This window comes from Chiroxiphia lanceolata, chromosome 2 (assembly GCF_009829145.1).
Source record: "Chiroxiphia lanceolata isolate bChiLan1 chromosome 2, bChiLan1.pri, whole genome shotgun sequence".
NCBI lineage: Eukaryota > Metazoa > Chordata > Aves > Passeriformes > Pipridae > Chiroxiphia > Chiroxiphia lanceolata.
The window spans coordinates 82,772,680-82,795,044 of NC_045638.1; the positions used below are offsets into that span (position 1 = coordinate 82,772,680).

The following is a 22,365-nucleotide window of genomic DNA, read 5'->3' on the forward strand; positions in this document are numbered from 1 at the left end:
AGTTAACTGCCAACTTGCTAGACCAAACACCATGCAACATCTTGCAGTTCTGACTTGTAGCTGGAGTTCAGAGGAGCCAAGTTCTAACTCATGGCTCTCCCCCCGCTTTCCTCCATCACCTAAAGCCAACTCCTTACCCGCGATGCCTTGTTTTCCAAAAAGACAACTCCGTCTGATTTATTACATTGGCTTTTGTGCCATTAGCAAGTTTTTGCCAGCAGGTAAGGAAGCAGGCACCATCCTGTATATAGGATAGAGCCCACGATTGGATGGGAGAGCACCAAGTGACAGCATGGACACCAGTGCTGACTGCAGTGCTAAAGTGATGGATCACACTGGATTGTTTCTCTTCTGCCCTGTACAGCATTCCTCATCATCTGCAACTGATAAACCCACATCTGTTGCCTTGCAGTGTGCACAAATCTGAAATCATTGGTAGCAGAGTGGAAACAAATGGGAGTTTCTAAACAAATCTGCTGTACATTCTGGAAATATCAAAACTTGGGTCTTCATCATCATCATCATGGCTAGGCTTCGCGAATGAAGATTTGGGAAGGGCTCTATCCATGTTTGTTACAAGCACGCTGGTGCCTAAAAAGGCCAATACGAGATAGACATGTCCAGTTGCAAAAGGCACAGCAGAAAGACTCCTTAGGTGGAATATTCTGCAAGACACGATTCTTTCTGCGTTGCCTTTTCTCCTCAAGGGTGATCCTGCGTGCGTTCTCAAAGGCATCAGCAGCGTTACAGATGGTGTGTCTCCAGACCTCCTGATTGGAGGTCAGAGTAGACCAGTTATATTGATCAATATGGCCAAGGCTGAGATGTTGTTTCAGGGAGTCCTTGTATCTTCTCTTCGGGGCTTCTCTCTTGCGGCAGCCGGTGGCAAGTTCACCATAAAGCAGGATCTTAGGGAGGTGGTGGTCCTTCATCCTTGAGACGTGCCCTGCCCAGCACAGCTGTGTTCTCAGCAACATGGCCTCAATACTTGTGACTGCTGCCTGTTCTAGAACAGACATATTAGTCACATAATCTGACCAGTGGATGTTTAGGATTGTATGGAGGCAGCGTTGATGAAGTGTTCTAGGAGTCGCAGGTGGTGGCAGTAGATGATCCATGATTCAGATCCATATAAGAGAGTAGACAGCACTATGGCTTTGTAAACACTGATCTTTGTACTTTTCTTCAGGTGTTTATTTTGCCACACTCTTCTATGGAGTTTTCCAATGCCTTTGCTAACCTGTTATCTATCTCTCTGTCAATCTTACCATCCGAGGAGATGAGGCTACCTAGGTAATTAAACTGCTGGACTGATTTGAGCTCTGATTTGCCAATGGTGATAGGGGGATGATGGAAGACCTCCTGAGGTGCAGGTTGATAGAGAACTTCTGTCTTCTTTAAGTTGACTTCCAGCCCAAAAAGCTCAGCAGCCTCAGCAAAGCACGATGTTAAACACTGCAGAGCTACTTCTGTGTGGGCAACAAGGGCGGTGTCATCAGCATAGAGCAGCTCCCAGACAAGATGGTTTAAGGTCTTAGTGTGGGCCTTCAGTCGCCTTAGGTTGAAAAGGCTTCCATCAGTACGGTATCGAATGTAGATACCGTCCTGATCATCGAGGTCTGCCGTGGCCCTTTGGAGCATCATGCTGAAAAAGATTGTGAATAGGGTTGGTGCGAGAACGCAGCCTTGTTTCACACCATTCTTTATTAGAAAGGGCTCAGAAAGTGCGTTGCCATATCTGACTTGGCAGTGCTGATCTTCATGGAGTGAGATGATCATTTAAGGAATTTGGGAGGGCATCCTAAATGTTCCAAAATCTGCCATAGACCTTTTCTGCTCACAGTATCAAAAGCCTTGGTGAGGTCAACAAAGGTTACATAGAGACCTTTGTTCTGTTCCCTACACTTCTCTTGCAGTTGTCTGAGAACAAATACCATGCCCGTGGTACTCCTGTTGGCTCTGAAACCACATTGGCTTTCAGGTATAATTCCTTCTGCTATAAGCAGGTATTAGTCTGTTCAAAAGTATTCTTGCCAGGATTTTGTCAGCAATGGAGAGCAGAGTAATACCACGGTAATTTGAGCAGTGTGATTTATCTCCTTTCTTCTTATACAAAGTAATGATGACTGCATCTCGAAGGTCTGATGGTAGCTCGCCTAGTTCCCAGCAGCCCACCACAAACTCGTGAAATTTAGTATGGAGTGCAAGGCCCGCATGTTTCCAGACTTTAGGTGGAATTCCATCAACCCCAGCTGCCTTGCCAATATTCACCTGCTGTATGTCCTTAAGGGTTTCTCCCGAAGTGGGGCAATATCCAGTTCGTACTTCACCGGTTGCTGTGTGATGTACTGAATTGCTGAGTCTTGGACTACACGACTAGTACTGGTCTTCATCATATTTTTCCTTTAAATATATATTTTGGTGTTTAAAAAGCTAACATCTGTCTAGGTTCCTTACCCCCAAAATGCTTCATATGTGTTTAGACACAACACCATATTTTCCATCTTTTGACAGTAAAGGAAGCAGGAAAAGGGGTAACTGTCCCCAAGCCAAAAAAATTCCATCTCTAGCCATAAAATCAATATAGTAATTTGTCCTTGAAGAAGGGAAGGATAGCCATGGTGGATGACAAATGGCTAAGCCATATGCATTCACTTCCTATCTACAAGAAAAGGAGATTAAGCAGCTCTCGTCTTACCGTGGAAGCCAGAACCACAAGCAATAATTTTTGTGAATGATAACCTGGCACATCTTCTTTGCTGCATCGGCAGCCGCTGTTGCTCATGTTGAGAAGGTCCTTGGAGCTACTTCATACCCCCCATATCTGCACTTGATCCTGTTTTTTCCTGCAGGCTGGAGACTTGAGGAGGAAAGACTTTGAAAGTCACATTTAGACTGTGACCATAAATGGCTTTACGGAGGTACAACAGCCTGTGTTTTCCTACATAAAAGTCAATGACAATATGGTACTAATTAAGTCAGTGCTTCTCTTTCTCTCTGCATTAAAAACTATACTGTGTTTAATTAATTAATAATTGGATTCATGCACATAAGTACCTGCACAGGAAGAACTTACTACGGAGCAAAATGCTTTTTATTCCAGCAGAGAAAGGTACGATGGAATCCAATGGCTGGACAGAAGAGGCAGACAAATTTCAATGAAAAATAATTCAGGATATTTCAAAGAATGCAAGAGAGAAGTATCAGGATAAAAAAGGTCTTGTAGCCTTTAAATCGGTATCTTCCTGGAATACAGGCTTTAGTCAAACACCAGTTAGACATTCCAGTGTAGGAGTAATTAGGTGAATTTCTACCATGTACTATGAAGAGGGTCAGAGCAGGTGATCTAATAATCCTCTGACCTTCAGACTATGAATCTGTTCATTCAGTATCCTATCACACTGCAAAAACTCTGCTTCCATCTCAAACCCAGAAAATATCACAAGCAGGAGCTCTCTGAGGTCTAGGAGGCATCAGTAGGAAAGGTCTAGGAAAAAAAATCACTTTCACCAACAAATAAATACATAGAACAGCATTACAACAGTGAATAGAATAATAGTATCAAAAATTGTAACAAAATATAGTAAAAAAAAATGGGAAAGAACAATTTTCAATGAATTATTTTTTTCATAAAGTTAAAATAATTCCTTAAATCCAGTAAACTTTTGAGGAGTAGAGATTTGATTTTTTTTCTATGTTAAATTATAATCCCTTTAAAGGGAGGAGATATATATGGGGACAAAGTGTATTTCATACTCATGACATGACTGATGGTCAATATGCTGAAAGGCCATGGAAATCAGCTCCAAGTGTTATCCTAGATGAGAATTTGTCTCTAAGAGTTTCAAATGAACCCAGCTAAATATATTTTCTCATTTCACACTCAGACAATCACTAAGGGTTCAATCCCACACACATCTGCAGCAATGGCAGGAATCCCGTTGACTTCATTAAGAGCAAGATAAAACTCTTTCCTTGAAGTTGTTACAGACCATTTATAGCCATTTTTTTCAAAGTTTCCAGAAGACAAAAGAGTGGGGTTTGTTGGGAGGTTTTTTAACTATTAAATTAACAGAGAAAAAGAAGTTGTTCTACACCAGCTCTGATGTACACCTAAACAGCCTGGTGCAGGTGCCAAGTGCACATCAATAAAGCATTCAACCCAGGAGCTACGTTAGGAGACCATACCAAAATCTGGGAAGTATGTACTTGCAAAGGCATCTAAAATGGATTCTCAAAAGTTGCTTCTAAAAATCATTCACAGGTATTTTTAGTGATTTTAGCTGGGGTCGCTGTGTCACCTATCCTACAAATCAGTTTTGATCGGATGAAAGATTGCAACACAATGCAAGGTGGGGAAAGGATAAACTCTAAAGTAATAAGATCTGGGTGTTATTCATTTAGAGTACTTTCACATCCTGACAGTTCCACATTTTCTGGGAAAGATTTATCTTGTCCTAACAAAATAATTTCTCAAGTGTCATGACTCAAGTGGACCTCTAGCAAAGGCAGGGGTGAGGACTGGGTGCCAGCTTGGAGCCAGTACCCTGCGGTGTGCCCAGTTTCACACCACTAACAGCATGGATGCAGTGATGGAGAGGGGATGTCTCTGTTTGGAGGCTGGTAAAAGTGACGCTGCGGTGATTCTAAAACCACAACAGCATGGAAAAACTACCAAATTTGAACAATTTAGTCTTATCTTAGGGGGGAAAAAAAGTATCTGCAACTTAGTGAATATTTAGTGAATATTTTTGGCAAAGACTCACTTATGAAGGGCACTTCATGGACTCTATAAATAATTTCTAAGGCATTCAGAGTTTATTTATACTTTTTCTCTTTTTAAAGGTAACTGAATATTCAAATGCACTTTTGTATTTTAAGGGTAATTTCTAATTACATGCACAATTGCTAATCCATCTGTTTACTACATACTGTAAATGCCTTTCATTCTATATGCTTGAATAATTATTGAAAATTAAATATTGTAAACAGTCAAATTAATTTCTCTCAGCATACCAAATTGCAGAAAGGCTGCAAGATGATAAAATATTACATGACCCCAGAAACAGAACAAGTCACTCCTACCCTACACCTTGCTGAATGTGGTTATTGCTGTTTTGTAACAGATAGGAAACTTTTTAATCCAAAAATTTGTAACAAGAGTCTGAAAAGCTCCATTACACTCTGCTATTAGTGAAAGAGTGATCTAAAAGGAATATGGTCTGTAATGTTTCAGCTGTGATGGAATAACAAAATCATGTTTCTCATATGAGGCAAGTTAGTGTTAATGTTTTCTTATTTTAATCCTGTTAGAATCAACAAGGAATATACATAACAAAATTTTTCTTTTGTTGATTTATTTATAACATTGCAAAGCAATAATGATATTCAAGAAGCTCAGAGGAGAAAAACACAGAACACCATATTTGAATATATATTATCCAATCCTACAAGAGACATGGCCTTTCTTCCCAGCTTTTTGTGCACAATAGAACTGTGCCATAAAGCCTGTCTACTGCTATGGTCCTTTCTGGCTTACACTGTGTTACAGTGTTGTGCATTAATAGGTTTTTAGTCCAGATCAGAGCATCTCTTATGTGCTCCTGGATAATAACAGTCAGGGAATTTCACTGCTCAGCCTCTCGTGTCTGGACTATAACTTTGGAATAGCACCTCTACAGCTAAAACTATCCTAGCCAGAAATATAAGACTATTTCTAGTCTGAATTTATCTAACTTCACCTTCCACTGTCTTTTATGCCTTTTATCTGTTAGATGAAAGAAAGCCTTTGTCAGAAATCCTGTCTCCATGTAGGCAACACACAATGAAGGCACAACCTCTTAAATTTTGCTTGACAAATTACACAGACTTGAATTTCTTCAGCTCCTCATGGCAAGGTAGTGCAAATTTTAGTTTTAAAAAAAGGCATTTGAGAACCCCAGTGATGTGATCCTTTTAAGTAGATGGATTAACACAGGATCCAGTCATGCTTAAAAAGAGATGAGAATCTTGCTCTAAATGTCTGACTCCATCATTTAACAGTGAGTCCCGTTGCCCACACAGGGAGACAGGTGAAGAAAATGTAGGATCTTAACTCTGGTACACGTGTCTATTGGTACATTGTTTTAAAGAGAACTCACGTACCCAGAGGCCTTCCTGGATCCTACCCTGGCTGTAGACAACAGGTGTCTTCTACAAATCCCCACTACAAAACCCCTCGAGCTCCAGTGCAGGAGGAAGGGATGTGGATGCTCATTAGATATTTTAAGTATGGTGAGGTCACTAGCCAGCTTTTCCAGAATATAAAGGAATTTCACCTTTCAGGAGCGCAGCTGAACATCGTGTTTGAAAATATCAGCCTTTCTAGATGCCTCTGCCCTCATATCAATCCAATAACAGTTAAGCCCTTTTATTGTAAGACTGCCACTGTCTTTCTTTTCTCATGAAAATGGAGAAGGAGAGTAGGGAAAAAGTCCTAACCTTATACACATGCCATTAAAGAAAACAATCCACTTAGAATCTTTATTGCTGAAAAATCCTTAAATTAAAAAAAAAAAACCAAAACCAAACCACAAAAAACCAAACACAATCAACCAACCAAAAAACCCACAAAAACCCCTCCCCTCAAACCCCACCAAATCCAAACCTTCGGAATTTGTGTGAAATCTTGAAAAAAAAATTAGAAAAAAATATATATACAGACCTCAGAGAGAGGGAGGGAAATCTGTTTATAGATACAGATGGGGAATATATAAATCCTCTATACTGTTCAGAGCAAATCCCTTGCACTCCCTCCCTTCCAGCTCTGTAAGACACTGGGAGATGCAGCCCCAGGGCCAAGCCCATGGCGTATAAGGGCACACCAGCACCTTGCCAGCAAGGGACCAAACTGCCCCACTCCTTGATTTTAAAAGCCTGGTCTCCACTCCTCCACACACCAAGAGTGCCTAGGAACAAACTTAGCGCTGATCAATACCGCCTTGGTTTTTCTGACGCATCTCCATCTGCTTTTTCCCATCTGTTGTCTCAGGCTACCATTCAACTGTGAGCTTTTTAGATGTAGCAACCATCTTTTACTACACTTATCCTGCCAAGCACAGTAGGGTGCTGCCTCGCGGCTGCAGCTACAAAGGTGCCACAATATTGCAAGAAATATTAAAAAAATAAGTCATCGTTTCAGTTTACCAAAAGACAGCACAGGTTTTGCTTTTCCAGACTGAGTTCTTAGTTATGAATTATTTTTAATTATTAAATAATTAGGGAAAAAAAGCACTAAAAAAACCCCCAACACAAAACCCACACAGCACTCAAAAAAAAACCCCAAAAAGCCAAACCCCAACAAAAAAACCAAACCCAGAAAACCCCCAACAAAACAAAACAAGAAACATCCACCCCAACTCAACCCCCCTCAGTCCCTCTTACTTTTCTTGCAGGACTCAATGTGCAAAAATTAAAGTATCCTGAGGATATGATTCTGGGTTGCTTTTTTTCTTACCCAAAGGCACTATCAGAGGTGGGAGTGAGCACTCATGATGACAAAAGCCAAGTCCATGCACATATATGGGTGAAACAGTCTTCAACAAAGAATGTTTTCTGTGCGATGCAACTGTCTTTATAGAGTCAGTTCAACCAACTATATATTATTTTCTTCATGTTTTCATCTCCTTTTCTCATGTTTGTTTAAAAGCAAAAATGATTTCTCTCTACACAGGACTTTTTTCTTCTCTGACATTTTTGTCTTCCCATTAAGTCTTTAATTACTTTCTCAGTACTGCACTTCTGCTGTTAACAAAGCAGCCAGGTAAAGAGGTTAGGCTGCTGCCTTGGGGGGTGCTCGTAAAATTCCAGATATTCTGCACTTCAAGCAGAAGTTTTGGAGGTGGAGAGGAAATCTGTTTCTCTAGGCTGAATGAATAAAAAGTCCTTGAGATCCCTTCTTCTCAACACCAGGTAGCAGGAGGAGAGGATGCATCAACAGATTGGAGCTAAGTTCAAGAGTGAAGGGGTGAAGCCCCTCCATCTAGCTGACCAAACAAGGACTGTATCTAAATCCTGCTTCTTTGCTTCTCTGACAATGAGCTGTAAAGGATTCCATCCTCCACAAGTGAACCCAACTGAGACCAAGGGGTTTTCACACATACAAATGCAGGTCATGTGCATCTTATTTAGTCAAAGCTGCACTTCATTTCAGTAGACTACTCTAGAGTTAATGCTAAGCATGTGTTTGCCTTATTTTTCTTCCTTTCAGTACATAAGATTTCCTTAATCAGTTTGGATTACATTGTTACAAGAAAGAAATGAAAAACCTGAGAGAAATCCCCTCAGAAATTACAGACTTACATGAAAAATATCTCAGCATCACACATATCTAAGCTGTTAATACACTCTAACATTTTTCCATTCCTGCATCTACTTTGGGTAATCTTGTATGTGTTTATTCTCTGTTTAATCAATCTAAGTCACACCTACTCAATAAAATAAATTTAGCAGCAATAATTCTTTGTGTCATTTGCAGTGCCTTCTCAGGTCCTATCTCAAGAACTGCTTCAAACACATAGAATAATAAGGATAAAGAGAAAATTCTCCATCCCTGGTTGCCTCTCCTAAAGGATCTCTCTGAGTAATATAAATGATGGGATTATAACATTTCTTCAAAGATTTAAAAAAACACACCTTGTTCTCATGTTAATGAAAATAACTTCAACATCTTTAAGCAATGACAGCACCTTTCCATAACAATATCTGCTTAGGATAAGATGATCAAATTCTCAGGCAGCACAAAACATATAATTCAGCTGAAAATGCAGTACCATAAGCACTTGTGCTTCTTTAAGCAACTTTTGTTTTAATATTGCACATTTTATTACATAGTGTCTGTGATTCAAATGAAGGTCAGAAAATACACGCATATGGTGAATGGAAGCAAAATTAATTAAAGCCAAAATATTCTCTTGCAGAGCAGACTTACATTTATCTTTTGGGTATTGTGGCTACATTAAAAAAATGTGAATGTGCACTGCTGTTCATATGCTATTGGTAAGTTAAAATTCAGGAACTAATACTTAGTTTTCAAACCAAATCCCTTCAAGAGCTGCAAAGCTACTTGCTAATTACCATATAAATAGATCACTGCAGCACAGATTCCTTGCTCGCAACTCATCTGACAAAAACATTAAATTTCTCTTAGAAGGCAACAAACCCTGTGTGACTTATATACACAGGAAGCAATGAGAAAACATGCTCTTGCACAGAAAGTGCAAGCAAATGTAATATGGAGAAAGAAAGGTATGATTATCAGTGGTAGTGGGGGACTTAGGTCTCTGGGTTTGCATCCTTGCTTCACAACAGCATCAGCACTAATGCTTAGACATGCACGTGCATTAGGCTGATGGAGAATGGGGTTTCTTCCTCCACTCAAAAGACAAGTCAGTTCTGCCCTTATATCCCAGGAGGTTTCAACAGAGCCACCCAAGACTCCTTGTCTCTGTGCAAACGGCTAATTCTTTCTTTCCTGTGGGCAAATCAGGCTTGCCCTTGGGCAAGAGAGAAAGAAAGGCGAGGAAGGGTTGAAGGGCAGGGATGGGAAGTGGTGGGCTAGTTGGAAACAGGATAGGGAATAGAGTTAACTGGGGCTCCCACATGCCCAGGTAACTTATGCACAAACGGTAGAGAACACTGGTGCCAAGGCAGCCTTGCATTCATCAGGACAAGATGGGCTGGATCCATGCCAGTAAGGCTTTGCATTACACGTGTCCAGTGGCTTTGAAGGCAAGCTAAGAGCCAGTTTTTATTACTGGTATAGGATGAGTTAGCTGCTTCCTTTGCATCAGTTCCCTGCTTTTAAAAAAATAAAAATGCTGCTGCTCTATCTTTCCAAATAGTGTGAAAGACTTACCTATCACAGGGGGTGAAACCAAGTAACTACAACAAGCAAGGAAGTACAGGCATTGCAGAATCCACACAATGATCAACATAAAAACAAGGTTACAAGAGCACAGTCCTATGTAAGAATCTTTTTTAAAGATCTAACTTCAGAGCTCTTAGAGCTCTTTAGAAAGCTTTGTATAATGTGAAAGCTGTGATTAGGGAGGTCTTCTGATATTTAACCCCCAGATACTACTTTATTTTTATGCGTATACGTCTCTGGTTAAATTAAGCTCTGTGCATCGAGACATATGGCGGCACGATCTGTACAATTATACAGATAAGGTCACATATTTAACTGGCAACAACACTACTAACTTCAAAGAAGTTGTGTCAGTCTTCGCACGGAAAGAAAAACACTGATTAACATAAAGGGAAGAGGGAAAGAGAGGGGAGAGTAATATCACAGAAAATAATTATCTTTGGTTATAACAGTGTAACTGAGGGAGACGGAGTAAGAGAAAAAAAGAGGAAAAATAACAAAAATTCCCTGCTAAGCTTAATTCTTGAATGGACCGGTTTAGATGCACTGTGAGGTGATGAGGCCTTGGGGGTTTAGTAGGTGCTGATACAACCTCCTATGTGATGGAAGACAAAGAATTAATAGTTGGTGATTACTAACATCATGATGGCTTATGAAAACACACCTGAGTTCCCAGTTGCCTTCTCTTTTTATTTCCATTTCCCAGCTATGCTATTTATTTTTTTTTAATATCCACATGCAGCACAGGTCAATCTAATTCTATAAACAGGAAATATCACCATCTTTCTTTATTTGTAACAAGGATTGGATGTTAACTGAGAGTAAACTGTAACTACAGTCCTTGCCTCTAACTTCCAGTCCATAAAGAGATATTGCAAAGTGCTCACACAACAAGGCGAAACACTATTGAAGCCACAAAAATTGCCTGTCCTAACATGACAATATGACTGTATTCATTGCAACTGAGTAGAAGGGAAAAATGCTGATTCAATATTGTCTACTTATGATTTGCAAGGTCCAACATCACAGACACACGTAGTAACTGTTGAGTAAAAGATAAATGTGAGTTACCTTATTGATTAAAAAGTAGTAGGAAATAAAAAGGAAAAAGGAACCCAAACAACCCCCCCCCATCCCAAGCCTTCACCTCGTCTGGGCTAACATCACAGCTTTATTTTCCTTCCTGGTAGCTCCCTCTCCAGACCCCTACACCCCTGTAGGAATGCTCACAGGCTCCACATCTCAGCATCCCTAATTAATTCTTCCTTACAGAGTTCAGACTTGGAGCACAAGCAGTTACTGTAACACAGGGGCATTCACTGATATTATCATAGTGACCTAGGGCAGGATATGACAAGTACCAATAGCATATGCATTGTGCAAACACTTAACAGGGCTGTGACTCAGTACTTGTGGTACAGTTTCACCCAGTAAGCTCAGTTGTGCTTCTGCCATAATAATCATTCTAATGAGAGTATTAGGCTACCTGGAAGTGAATGGAACATCCCCAATTACAAAATAGTGAAGGAACAGTACAGCATATTAAAAAGGTAGGTGATTCCTTGATCAGTTCTGCCTAGCTGTGATTTCTGGAAATTTTCTGTGAATAGAGAAACTGGACTGGCAGATAAGGTAGAAAAATGAGTTTCACAGGATAGCAAAGTTATTTCTGAATAGGCAGAAGACATGCTTTTGAAGTTTTTGAAAATAATAAATGATTGATGTAATCTACAACAATTGATGTAATGTAATCTACAAAAATGTCTATTTATGAGATTAGTGGCAAAATTGTTGCTGTTCCATAACTGATGCTGGGGCAGGACAGGAGGGAGCTGTCTCACTCATTATCAGACAGTAACTTTTTCCATCAGCAAACATGGAGTCACTGGCCCTTGCCATGCTGCTACTCTTCAGACATAAGTCTCCACTGAAGTAAAAGGGGGGTTCAGGTTAAAAACTGGTGTTATATTAAATAAGTGAGGACACAGTTGTCCTGTCAAGGCAATGGGAATACTCCTTAAGCTTCTTACTGTGAAAGGTCTAAAAACATCATCATGGAGATCTAAAGAAAGGTTAAAATTTCTATAAGCCAAGTTTAAATCTGCTGGTTACAAAGAAATGACATTTATAAGAAATATTGTATCTTTAAATGCCATTTTAAAAGAGGCACTTGATACCAGAGAAATCCAGCAATCTCAACCATATTCAGTGCTTCATGAATAAAAATGCACTGCTAGCAGAAACCAGATCTGTTCAAGAGAAATGATAAAACTGGATTTATTATTTTATTAATAGCTGCATTACTGTCTCTCAACTAAGGTGATACAGCTCACACCTTTATCCCCTCCACAGATAACACATACAGATTAAAAAGGGAATCACTGCTGGGGAGGAGGGAAGAGACATGCCGACTGAGCCCAAATTCTCTCATTTTTAGTGGAATCAGTGGGCTGGCCACTAGACTATACTTACTTAGTCTGAAGAGGTTATAAATTGCACTTCATCCTACCATTTTGGAAGTGATGCTTGCTCCCCTCTTTTCTTTTTTTTTTTTTTTTTGGTATGCCTATGAATATATGACTGTGCATGGATGTCTATTAACACCAAGATGCCTGAAAAATCAATAGCTTGCATTTCCACAGAGTATTTGATCTGCAAACTGTCTACTGTGAATTAAATTACAGGACAATCACACAAGGTAAGAAAATATTTCCACTTACACAAAAAAAAAAAAAGAAAAACAATGAGGTGAGATGACTCACTCAAAGTCAAAAGAAGAGTTCATGTCGCTTCTGTGCTGCAGCTCAGGAGTTAATTGAAAATTTACTCTGTGGAATAAACGTGCCTTGGCAAGGAGATGGACTTGATGATTTACATCCACTCCTCCCTGGTTTTTTCTTCTCCTCTTTTTTCTTAATTATTACTATTATTATTGTTATTATGACAAATTCCTTGAGGCAGGAACTTTGTCTAACATGCTATACAGTGCCCAGCAGGCTTCTAGGTCCCACTGTGATTAAGTATGTAACTCCAATATCCATAGTCCTCTGATTTCCTAGCTTCTAACCCTGGGATCAAACCACTGGAAATATAGTATCTATTAAAGAATGAGCCATCCCAAAGCAGAAATTAAAGCTCTTAAAATGCTCCAAAGCTCAATTTTTAACAGTGAATATATTACAAAAAAGTAATTTAGAGCAACGCTTTTAAATAATAGAGAAATGAAAGAAAAGAAAGTAGATCATTTAACATATGTTGATACAACATAAATTACAGAGAATGGAAGCCAGCTAATGCAGTAGGGGAATCACATTGTAAAAATCTGTATTAGTTATGGATGGTTACATATCAGTGATGGATATATTGGGGTGGACTCTGTAACTTTTGGTGAAGTCAGCAGTTGTTCAGACCACAGATGGAAAAGGAGACCAATTCCTCAAATTCACCTTTGACTGAAGAGCCATGCAACCCATGTTTTTGTCCTTTGCAAGGCCTTCTCTTGTCTTGGACAGAATATCAGTGAGCTATTCATTCATATGATCTGCAGAGATGATTTACATCACACATATGAGCTGCCAAAAAGGGCTTCGTGGACAACACACGTGGGAGATCCCCTTCAGAAAGAGCACCCAGTGGAAGGGAGATGATCTGCAACACCATCAAAATTCTAAACACATTTTCTGATTTGATCACTATAGTAGCTAAAACCACCCTGGGGAAAGATCACAAGTTAGACTACAAAACCAAAAAAAAGCTAGAAGCCTTCATTTACAAAACATGGAAAATCTTATTTCAGAGGAAGCTTATTAAGACTAGCAGCATGCACAGAATCAACTACAGTGTCAGTAGCACAGCTGGACCTCCATGCTGGGGTGAAAGGAGGGAGAATCATTGGCCAAGAATAAATATATAAAGTTGTCCATTCTTGAGGAACAGACTTGAAGAAAAAAAAAGTAGCATTAAATGGCTCTTAAAAGAGCAGAGTGACAACAGAACCAAAGTAATATTAAGTTTAGCTTAATATTGTTGACTCAAAGTCCCTCAGAAATGTCATCAAAAGTAATTTTATTTAATCTTTTTAAATGGTCCATAATTTACCTTTAATCATTACATGGTGGAAAGTTTTAGGAAGCCCAAGGTCTCTCTTCTCTTTACAGAGGCACGTAGTGCTAGGAAAAGGGGTAATGGCTATAAAGTGACAGAGGGTAGGTTTAGATTAGATATTAGAAAGAAATTCTTTACTGTGAGGGTAGTGAGGCACTGGAACAGGTTACTCAGAGAAGCTGTGGATGCCCCATCCCTGGAAGTGTTCAAGGCAAGTTTGAATGGGGCTTTTGAGCAACCTGGTCTAGTAGAAGGTGTCCCTGCCCATGGCAGGGGGTTGGAACTAGATGATTTTTAAGGTCCCTTCCAACCCAAATCATTCTATGATTCTATTACTTCTGAGCTGAAAAGAGGCACTGGGTATCCAGAAGCTATGCTGCTGGCAGCCATCAAAACACAGTGCAGCAGCAGACCACTGGATTTGGCTCAGTCTGTGAGAGCAAAGATGTGTGGGCATTTCTTGCGACAAACCAAACAAAAGCATCCATAATAATCAGGACGTATAGCAGGAGGGTGAAGCACCATTTTAGTATGGCATGGCAAATGTGGCATTCAGCCAGGATCCTAGGCCACCTGACTTTGTGAGTGCAAAAGAAAGCAAAGCCCAGCCTACTGAGAGAAAAGCAGCATTCATAAAAATTAAATTCTGACATTCACTAACCCCATATTAGCTTATATAAATATTAATACTACTTCAGCATGAATACTACTTCAGTCTCTTTCCAAATCTAGGTGCAGATGTGACAGTTCAGAGACAACTTCCGGAGGCAGAGTAATTACTGCTCTGGAAAGATGTACTGACCTACATGCACTATTTCTAAACCCACTAGTGCATCCTGCCTTATAAACCACAGCAAATACTGTTTCAGGGGTGTCACGGGTCTGCCTCTGTTATAATGGTGACAGCAAGAGACTAAGCAAGGTGTAACTGGATTTTCCAGACACACGAGCATAAGTTTAGTATAAATTAATTAATAACAATGTGCACAAGAGTGAAATTTGATCTGTTGGCATGTTAGTTAAAGTATCTCAATCTACATAAGACTGAAGAGAAGCTTACTGGGTTTGTTCAAAATATGTGAACACTAGACAAAATAATGCAATGGTTTGAATTAAAATTTGTTTTTTTCTTCGGAACACAGAAACATAATAAATCAATGCAATAAATTACGCCTGTGCTGTGAAATTAACACCCATATACATGAAATAAAAGTAAGAATTTATAGATCTAATCAATCAATTTTTTTATTAACTCTATCTTCTGTTTTATTTACCTTTTTCCACATACCTCTCACCACAAAATAACTCACTTGGCTCTGGCCCACTGTGGCACTCTTGGCAGCTGGCCAGCCCAGATGCTCTGCCAGCAGCTTTGCCTTCTTCCTCCTCAGCCCCATCTCACACTGCCCACAAAGCAGCACAGCCCTGTGACACTGTGCTCTGTCAAAGCAACCTTAAGCCCTACCAGGCATAAAAGGCAAGCTAAGAGGGAAACCCCTGGTTCTCCCATCAGCCACATCAGGGTTTAAGCTGACACCCAGCTTTGAAGATGCTGAGGTCCAGGAATGCCTCCACTGCTGTCATGTGTACACAGAGCCGGGAAACAAAAGCACAGAGGAATGCCTTTCTCAGTAGTCATGTAACCCCTAGAGTTATCTCAACCATTTGAAAAACATGTTTCTTACCCCTCTCACAAAACTGTGCTTTGCAATATATTCCTCTTGCCCACTATAAAGAAAAATCCCAGTTTGCTCTTGGACCTGCTACACTTAGGCAGCAGTCTCCACCAGTCTGCAGAACAAGGCTGCCTTGTTCTCCAGCATGAATGATTTATGGTTTCACACGTACTCATGTGCTACATTATTCACTTAATACTTGTACCTATGAATACCAGCTCATGAGATAAAAGTGCAGACCGAGGCGCAAACTGATGTTTGGTTGTATTTTAGAAAAAATATCAAGGCGAGAAAAAAAAGGCCTTCATGGGAGGTTGCCCACACTGCCTTTCCATATAAAGCCAGTGGCACACAGGAGGGTGGCTCATGTTCCAGTCCTCCTCCTCAGAGCACCCATATAAACCCCAAGCCCGATGAGGAGATCCCTTGCCACCCATTTGTACTGCTGAAGCAGTCAGCCTCTAGTGAAAGTATGAGCTGCCCAGGGTGACTTTGGTGCCTAAGTCTTGCTACTAATGGCTTTTTAGCAGCCTTTCACTCCTGCAGGAGCAACTCTTCCTCTCTCTCAAATGCACAGAGGAAATTGCAGGTAATAATCATGGCAGGTCTGAAGACTGCCTTCAAACAGATCCAAAAGCACATGATACATTTGCAGTTTGACTACCTAGAGCTGTGCCAGTCTATAAAAATGTAGGAAGTGGCAAGTTGTCTACTAAAAAGTTTCTTCTACCTACATACATGGCATACAAGGAGTATTGTTGCTTCTGAGATCCAGGTAATCAACCAAGAGTGTAAAATTTGGCTGCAATTATGATCCTGTATCAGAACAGAGAACAAAACCTGGACTCCCTATGTTACCGCCTGGTGCCTCGATCAGATGGCAACACATGCAGTGGTACATATGCCTCCAGAAACCTGCCTGACCTGCATGACCTATAAGGCAGCTTCCAAAGGAAGGCAAACACAGTCATTGCTGAGCTCCAAAGACAATTGAGAACATCCCTATGCTCCAGCAAACTCCCTGTCTCTAGTCAAGAACAACTTCTGCCGCTTCCCACCAGAGGATGTAAAAAATGCAGGATTTCGCCTTGATGTTGCTTCTCAGCAATGGATTACTCACAGGAATGAGATGTCATTTTGCTGGCAGTGTTTAAACTTCCCAAGCGACAAAGAAAATAAAAGATCCCCTTTCTCGAATGACTATTCTCCCCCGACAGCAGGAGCATGCTCGTTCAGCCTACGTACACAGCGATCGCAGCATATTTGGGTTCATGTTAAACCTTTTCATCTTAATTATACAGCGTGCTGTCACATTTAGGGCTGCTGTGCAAAGCTCTACACGAGTTACTGCTGTGCTGATTCCCAGCAAGCGTACGGATCTGGCATACTACGAACCTCTCCCATGTGTGCAGAAGTCTCCTGTACAAAACAACTGGAGCGGAAATTATTGTCTTAGAAAAACTAGTGCAACTGCAGGGAGATGGCTGAAAGGAGCCTGGCCAGAGACCCCCAGGGGCACTCTCTAGGAAAATCCATTATGCTTTTTCCTTCGGACATCTACATTCCATCAGGAGAAAGCCTCCTAATGTCAAGGCCTGGCGCTTCTCTTTGGGACAAGGCATCTCTGTGCATATATACTCTGTCAGGCTCATTTTCAAAGGCAAAAACACACTCAAATAGGCCACCTTGCTCAATTCTCATTGCGCTGTGTTTGGCACCGAATTGGATAGAAGGGAATGGTTTATCCCTTCCATGACAAATCACAGCCAGTCACCAGCCAGGATGCTCACCTAGCACAAGGGGGGCCCTCCAGGAGTTACCTAAGCAGCAAAGTTTCTCATCCTGAAGCCTATTAGTTCTCAGACAGCAATTTCCACGGTGCAAATGAAGATTAACCATCTTCAGTGTTAACTGTGAGAATGAAGATCTCATTGTTACGGAAAAGCATTCCTGCTGCTCTCCAGAGGGACAAAGAGCCAATCCACAGGGTGTGCCACCAGGCTAGGATGCTGCAGGGCTGCAGCGTGCCCAGCTCCGGTCCTTGTCACGGGCTCACCCTGACTGCCATGTGGATAAGCAGAGCTGTGCTGAGCAGATTGCTCTGTGGGAGGAGCCGATGGAAGGGAAGCACAAGCATTAAACACTGTGAGTCTTAACTATGCTACTTTGCCCAGATGGGATTTATGGGGTGGGGAGGGGGAGAAGGGGTGCAGATGGAAGAGCATCTTCGACCATTCCAAGTGTTAAAAATAAGTGAGATGTGTGCCTTAGGGCTCGGCAGATTGAACACAGTGATTATATGTGCTCCATAATTCTTCACCTGGGCTTATGCCTGAGAAGATCCTGACCCCTTCTTATGCCACACATCGCAATAGGATTGCCCAGCCAAATGTTGAAAAGCTATTTAGTGAACATCATTTCCCTACACGAAATTAAAAATGTTCCCTCTCAGGTCTATTCCTTCTGGTTTTCTAGCTGCTTAGAAATTTGCAGCAGATATAAATAAACTTAAAAAAAAATAAAATCAAAACCCCAGATCAAAACTAGGAGCATGACAACCAGTTGGAGCACTGTGTGAATCATCTGAACTACTTTCATAAAGATCAGCATATTGCTGTGAAAGACCCTCTTGAGTCTCTAGCTCTAGACCATGCTGGAGGGTCCCCACCAGCCCAGTAAGTGAGGAACAGCTGGGTACATGCTGGAGTGAGAAACACTTGCTGCCAGGCACAGGTAGGCACCCAACAGAGCACCCACAACCTCAGGTTACATCTCCTGAGGCAATTTCTTTACCAGCCTTGTTCAGCAAACGAACCAAGGGCACAGATGTGCAGACCTGGTGTGCGCAGGCGCAATGCTCCACTACCAGGCAACAACAGTACTTTAACTTAAAACAATCACCATAGCTGCAACACTGCACCCACAGGCTACATCCCCAGCTGTTAAAAATCAATGGAAACACACAGATGTTTTTTTTTTTAAAGGCCAGAGGGACTTCTGGGTCATCTAAACTGTCTTTTTGTATAAAACAAGCTGTAGAATTACATTCAGCTACTGTCATGAGGAGCCTAATTGCATGTGCTGGACAACTATCATGTCACTCACTTCAACAGTGCTACACCAGCTTATAAAGGAAGAAACACTGCTCTGTAACCTGCAGCAGCTTGTATCTGTTTCTTAGCATTACTCTGCAGACTCAGTGTAGAAAAGTCTCATCCCTACAGATGCAGGCAAGAGGCAACAGCCAGTGACCCATGGAAGAGCGATCGCAGCAGCAGCATATCTGCAGCACATCACCTGCCAGTGCTTTTGTGTACCAATGCAAAAGAGAATGCTTTACACACATACAAGATGCTTTAGTCACATATGCAAACAGAAAACAGAGGTTTGGAAAGCAATGCAACACCAGTGGATTCTGAAGGGGAGCAAGGTGATAAATATGTAAATTGCATTCTCCACCACCCTGAGGCTGCAGGATTTTGTTACCTGTTTTGGGATTGATCACAAAGAAGTTCTGGGGATTTCCACTTGTAATCCGGTAAGTCAGTTTTTCATTAGTGCTGGAGTCAGGGTCCTGGGCTTGGATCTGAATGACAGATACATCCTTTGGGGAGTTTTCCATGATGACTGGGTAATAGATAGGCTCAGAGGTGAGAGGGGCATTGTCATTCATGTCCTCCACTTCAATGTAGACTTCAATGGTAGTGTAGAGTGGGACAACACCATGATCAGTTGCATACACTGTCAACCAGTAGGATTTGGTTGTCTCCCGGTCAAGAATATCTGCTGTGTAGATAACTCCTGCGGAAAAACAGCAAGCAGAGGATGTCAGGAACAGAATCAATGAATGTTCAGTATATAAAAAAAGCTCCACCCTTAGAAAAATTCAGGTTTTGAAAAAAATAAAAACAGAAACAAGCTCAGGAACTGTTTTGTGAACCCAGCTCAAGTATTCTGTCCCCAGAAATTGAGAGAGGGAAGGTAAAAAGATGGCTCTTCATAAATGTTCTAATGCCAATTCCTTGCTAGAACTGCAGCTGGCAGAGTAACAGAAGAAACACCATCACTTTCTGCTTGTGATGCAAACTTGTATAAACCTTGGTAGGGAGAGATACAACTATTGAGAATGAATTGCACAAAAAAAAAGTGGCTTTTCTTCTCAAGCTCCTGTCTATGCCATTGCTAAACAGGAAAACCTAGGTGGTGGTTTAAAAGCTCACATGGTAGCTCTTAAACCTTGGCCCTTACACAACAAGCATATCCTCTTTTATCACAGGGGAAGGAAGAGCGTGGCCACTTTACCTACTGGTGTAAGAAAATATTACATATATATGTCGCATATATACATTACATATATACACACACACACACATATACGTTACATGTATATGTTTGTATTACATATACAATTATATCAGCTGGTTTCCTACCTGGTCCTAAGAAACCACAAGAGAAAGTGTGCTTGTGCATAACAGAGCCACAGAGAGGGGTCCAAGTACCACCCCTGTGCCTGCACAGTTCCTGCCAGGAAGGACTTCCACCTACCTCATTTCTGCCTGATACAGAAATCCATTCTCCTCCTGACATGAGCACCTGGTTTGTGTCTGGTTGGAACCAGATGGCTTTTCAGGTCCCTTCCAACCCAAACCATTCTGATTCTGTGATAAACCAGAAACTCTTCCTGCCACTATAAGACCTGCTCATATTGGTGTAGTTCAAACCTTCACTGGCTTAAGCACTGAACACGAATGCACAGAGGACCAAATACACCAGTACCACACAAACAATCACACCAGCACAAAACAAGGAAATGCACTTTCCCACCACTTCTGTGACACATATATCAAGAACATTTTCCTCTCCTAATACAGCATTATTAAATCTTGAGAGATACAGTAATGCAGTGGATGTCAAGCTTGGGAAATACTCAAAAGGACAGTCTGCAGATCATCAAGTCGTCAACAGTAGGTGGAAAATGACGGAGAAACTGCAGAGCAAAACAGATGTGTTTGATGCTACTTAGAACAAAATTGTCAGTTAATCATTAAGGACAGAGATGCTCTAAGGTCAGCACTAATAAGAGAATTGCATATCTTTTTGGATTTGGGGTTTTTTTTAAGGATCAGATTGCACTATTTCCATGACAGCTTGAAGTCTTAGAAAAGTTTTAAAGGCAGCACAGAACCCACCACACAGGTACAGAGATGTCTCATGTAATTGCCCTTGTCTTACAGGATATACTTTTTTAAAATTTTAAAACTTTTCACGTTTTGGATTTTTTTATTATGTCTTCTAATACTACTTTGATCAGCCATGTAAGAGAGGAAGAGGAAAGGAGCAGTACTGATTCCGGTCATGTATGGGCTTAGGTCTTTTTTTTAGTAACCTCAGATCCATGTCTTTCTGTCTCAGATGCATTATTCACCCAAGGAAGGTGAGCAGTGCAGCACCGGAGGACAAAAGCAGAGTGTATTCTAAATATTCTTGTCGGCAGCAGCCTGTGCTATGTAATGAGTTTCTGTAGAAACATGGGTGAAATATGTAGTGAACTGTGATGAAAAGGCCTAGAAAGTCCAGAAGAGAAATTATATCGCAGAGATGAGAAGAGCCCATAACAAATGACACCCCATGGAAACAAATAAATAAAATAAAATCTGCATGGTCAAGAACAAGGCAAAAAGGATGAATAGCAGTGATCTTAGAAATGATGATTTATTCACAAGACAAGATGAATGATTTTAGATCTTTAAACAAAATTTGAAATAAGTAGGGTTTTCCCTCAGTGAGAGCACAGAAGGTTTTAGTAGATTAAACTATGTTTATGAAGCTGAATTTCACTGATACTGAGATGATAATAAATCTATCTTCTGAGTCATCCCTCCATTTTATAACTCCTGGCAACAGTTACTTTCCATTTCTATACTTCAGAAGGAAAGGATCATTGAACAAGCATTAGCAACTACCAACAAGTCTGCTACACTGGTTCTTCTTTTTACTTTAGATTTATTAAAAGGTTCCAGATATAAAGTAATTCCTTTTCCTCAATAAGTCTTGTCATTTCACCTGTCAACACCACACAGAAGCCTGATAAATAATAATGCTTTTGTTCCCTTTCAGGTTTTCCACATGGAAACCTTTCCATCACCCTGGGAACACTTTCCACCACGCTCTTGAATGTTCTGCACAAAATGCCTCCTTGCTGTATACCCATATATGGGTATAAAGCTAGTACCCACAAGAATACACATGCTGCCCAAATATTTAACCAATCTCTCCACGTAGGTATGGCTGACACTTTCCAGATGGATGTCAAATGTCATCTTCATATGAGGTGTTAACCCTTAAGACTAATTATGATGCTTGATCATCAGCACTGCTTCTTCATTGCTATAGCATGAATACAAACAGGCTGATAGAGCCGGCATCAGGAGCTGAAAAAAATTCCCTGGGAATCCACAGGTACGTTCTCACTCACTTTAGCTGAATGCAAGTATGGGAAAGGATGGGAATACCCTTTGGGATAAGATGGGATAGGATCACAATAATTTCAGATAAGATCACAATAAATTCAGAAAACACATCACTTACTTCAAAGCTTATAAATATTAACAGATACTACAGAAAGACAAAATTTTGTTTTCAGGATCAGGAGAGCAGAGGGGAGAAGAGGCCTTTGGG

At 40.8% G+C, this 22,365-nt stretch overlaps 1 protein-coding gene across 11 annotated transcripts in view; it reads right to left on the minus strand.

Annotated features, from left to right (window-relative positions):
* Nucleotides 1-22,365, minus strand: part of FAT3 (FAT atypical cadherin 3) — a 405,288-nt gene that overhangs the window by 198,878 nt on the left and 184,045 nt on the right. For all 11 annotated transcript variants that reach the window (XR_004355164.1, XM_032678484.1, XM_032678483.1 and 8 more), the window contains one exon: nucleotides 19,174-19,488. Coding sequence is in view for 10 of the 11 variants with exons in the window: in XM_032678484.1 (XP_032534375.1) it covers nucleotides 19,174-19,488 (315 nt within the window). In the remaining variant the exon portion in view is untranslated. The remainder of the gene's footprint in view (nucleotides 1-19,173; nucleotides 19,489-22,365) is intronic.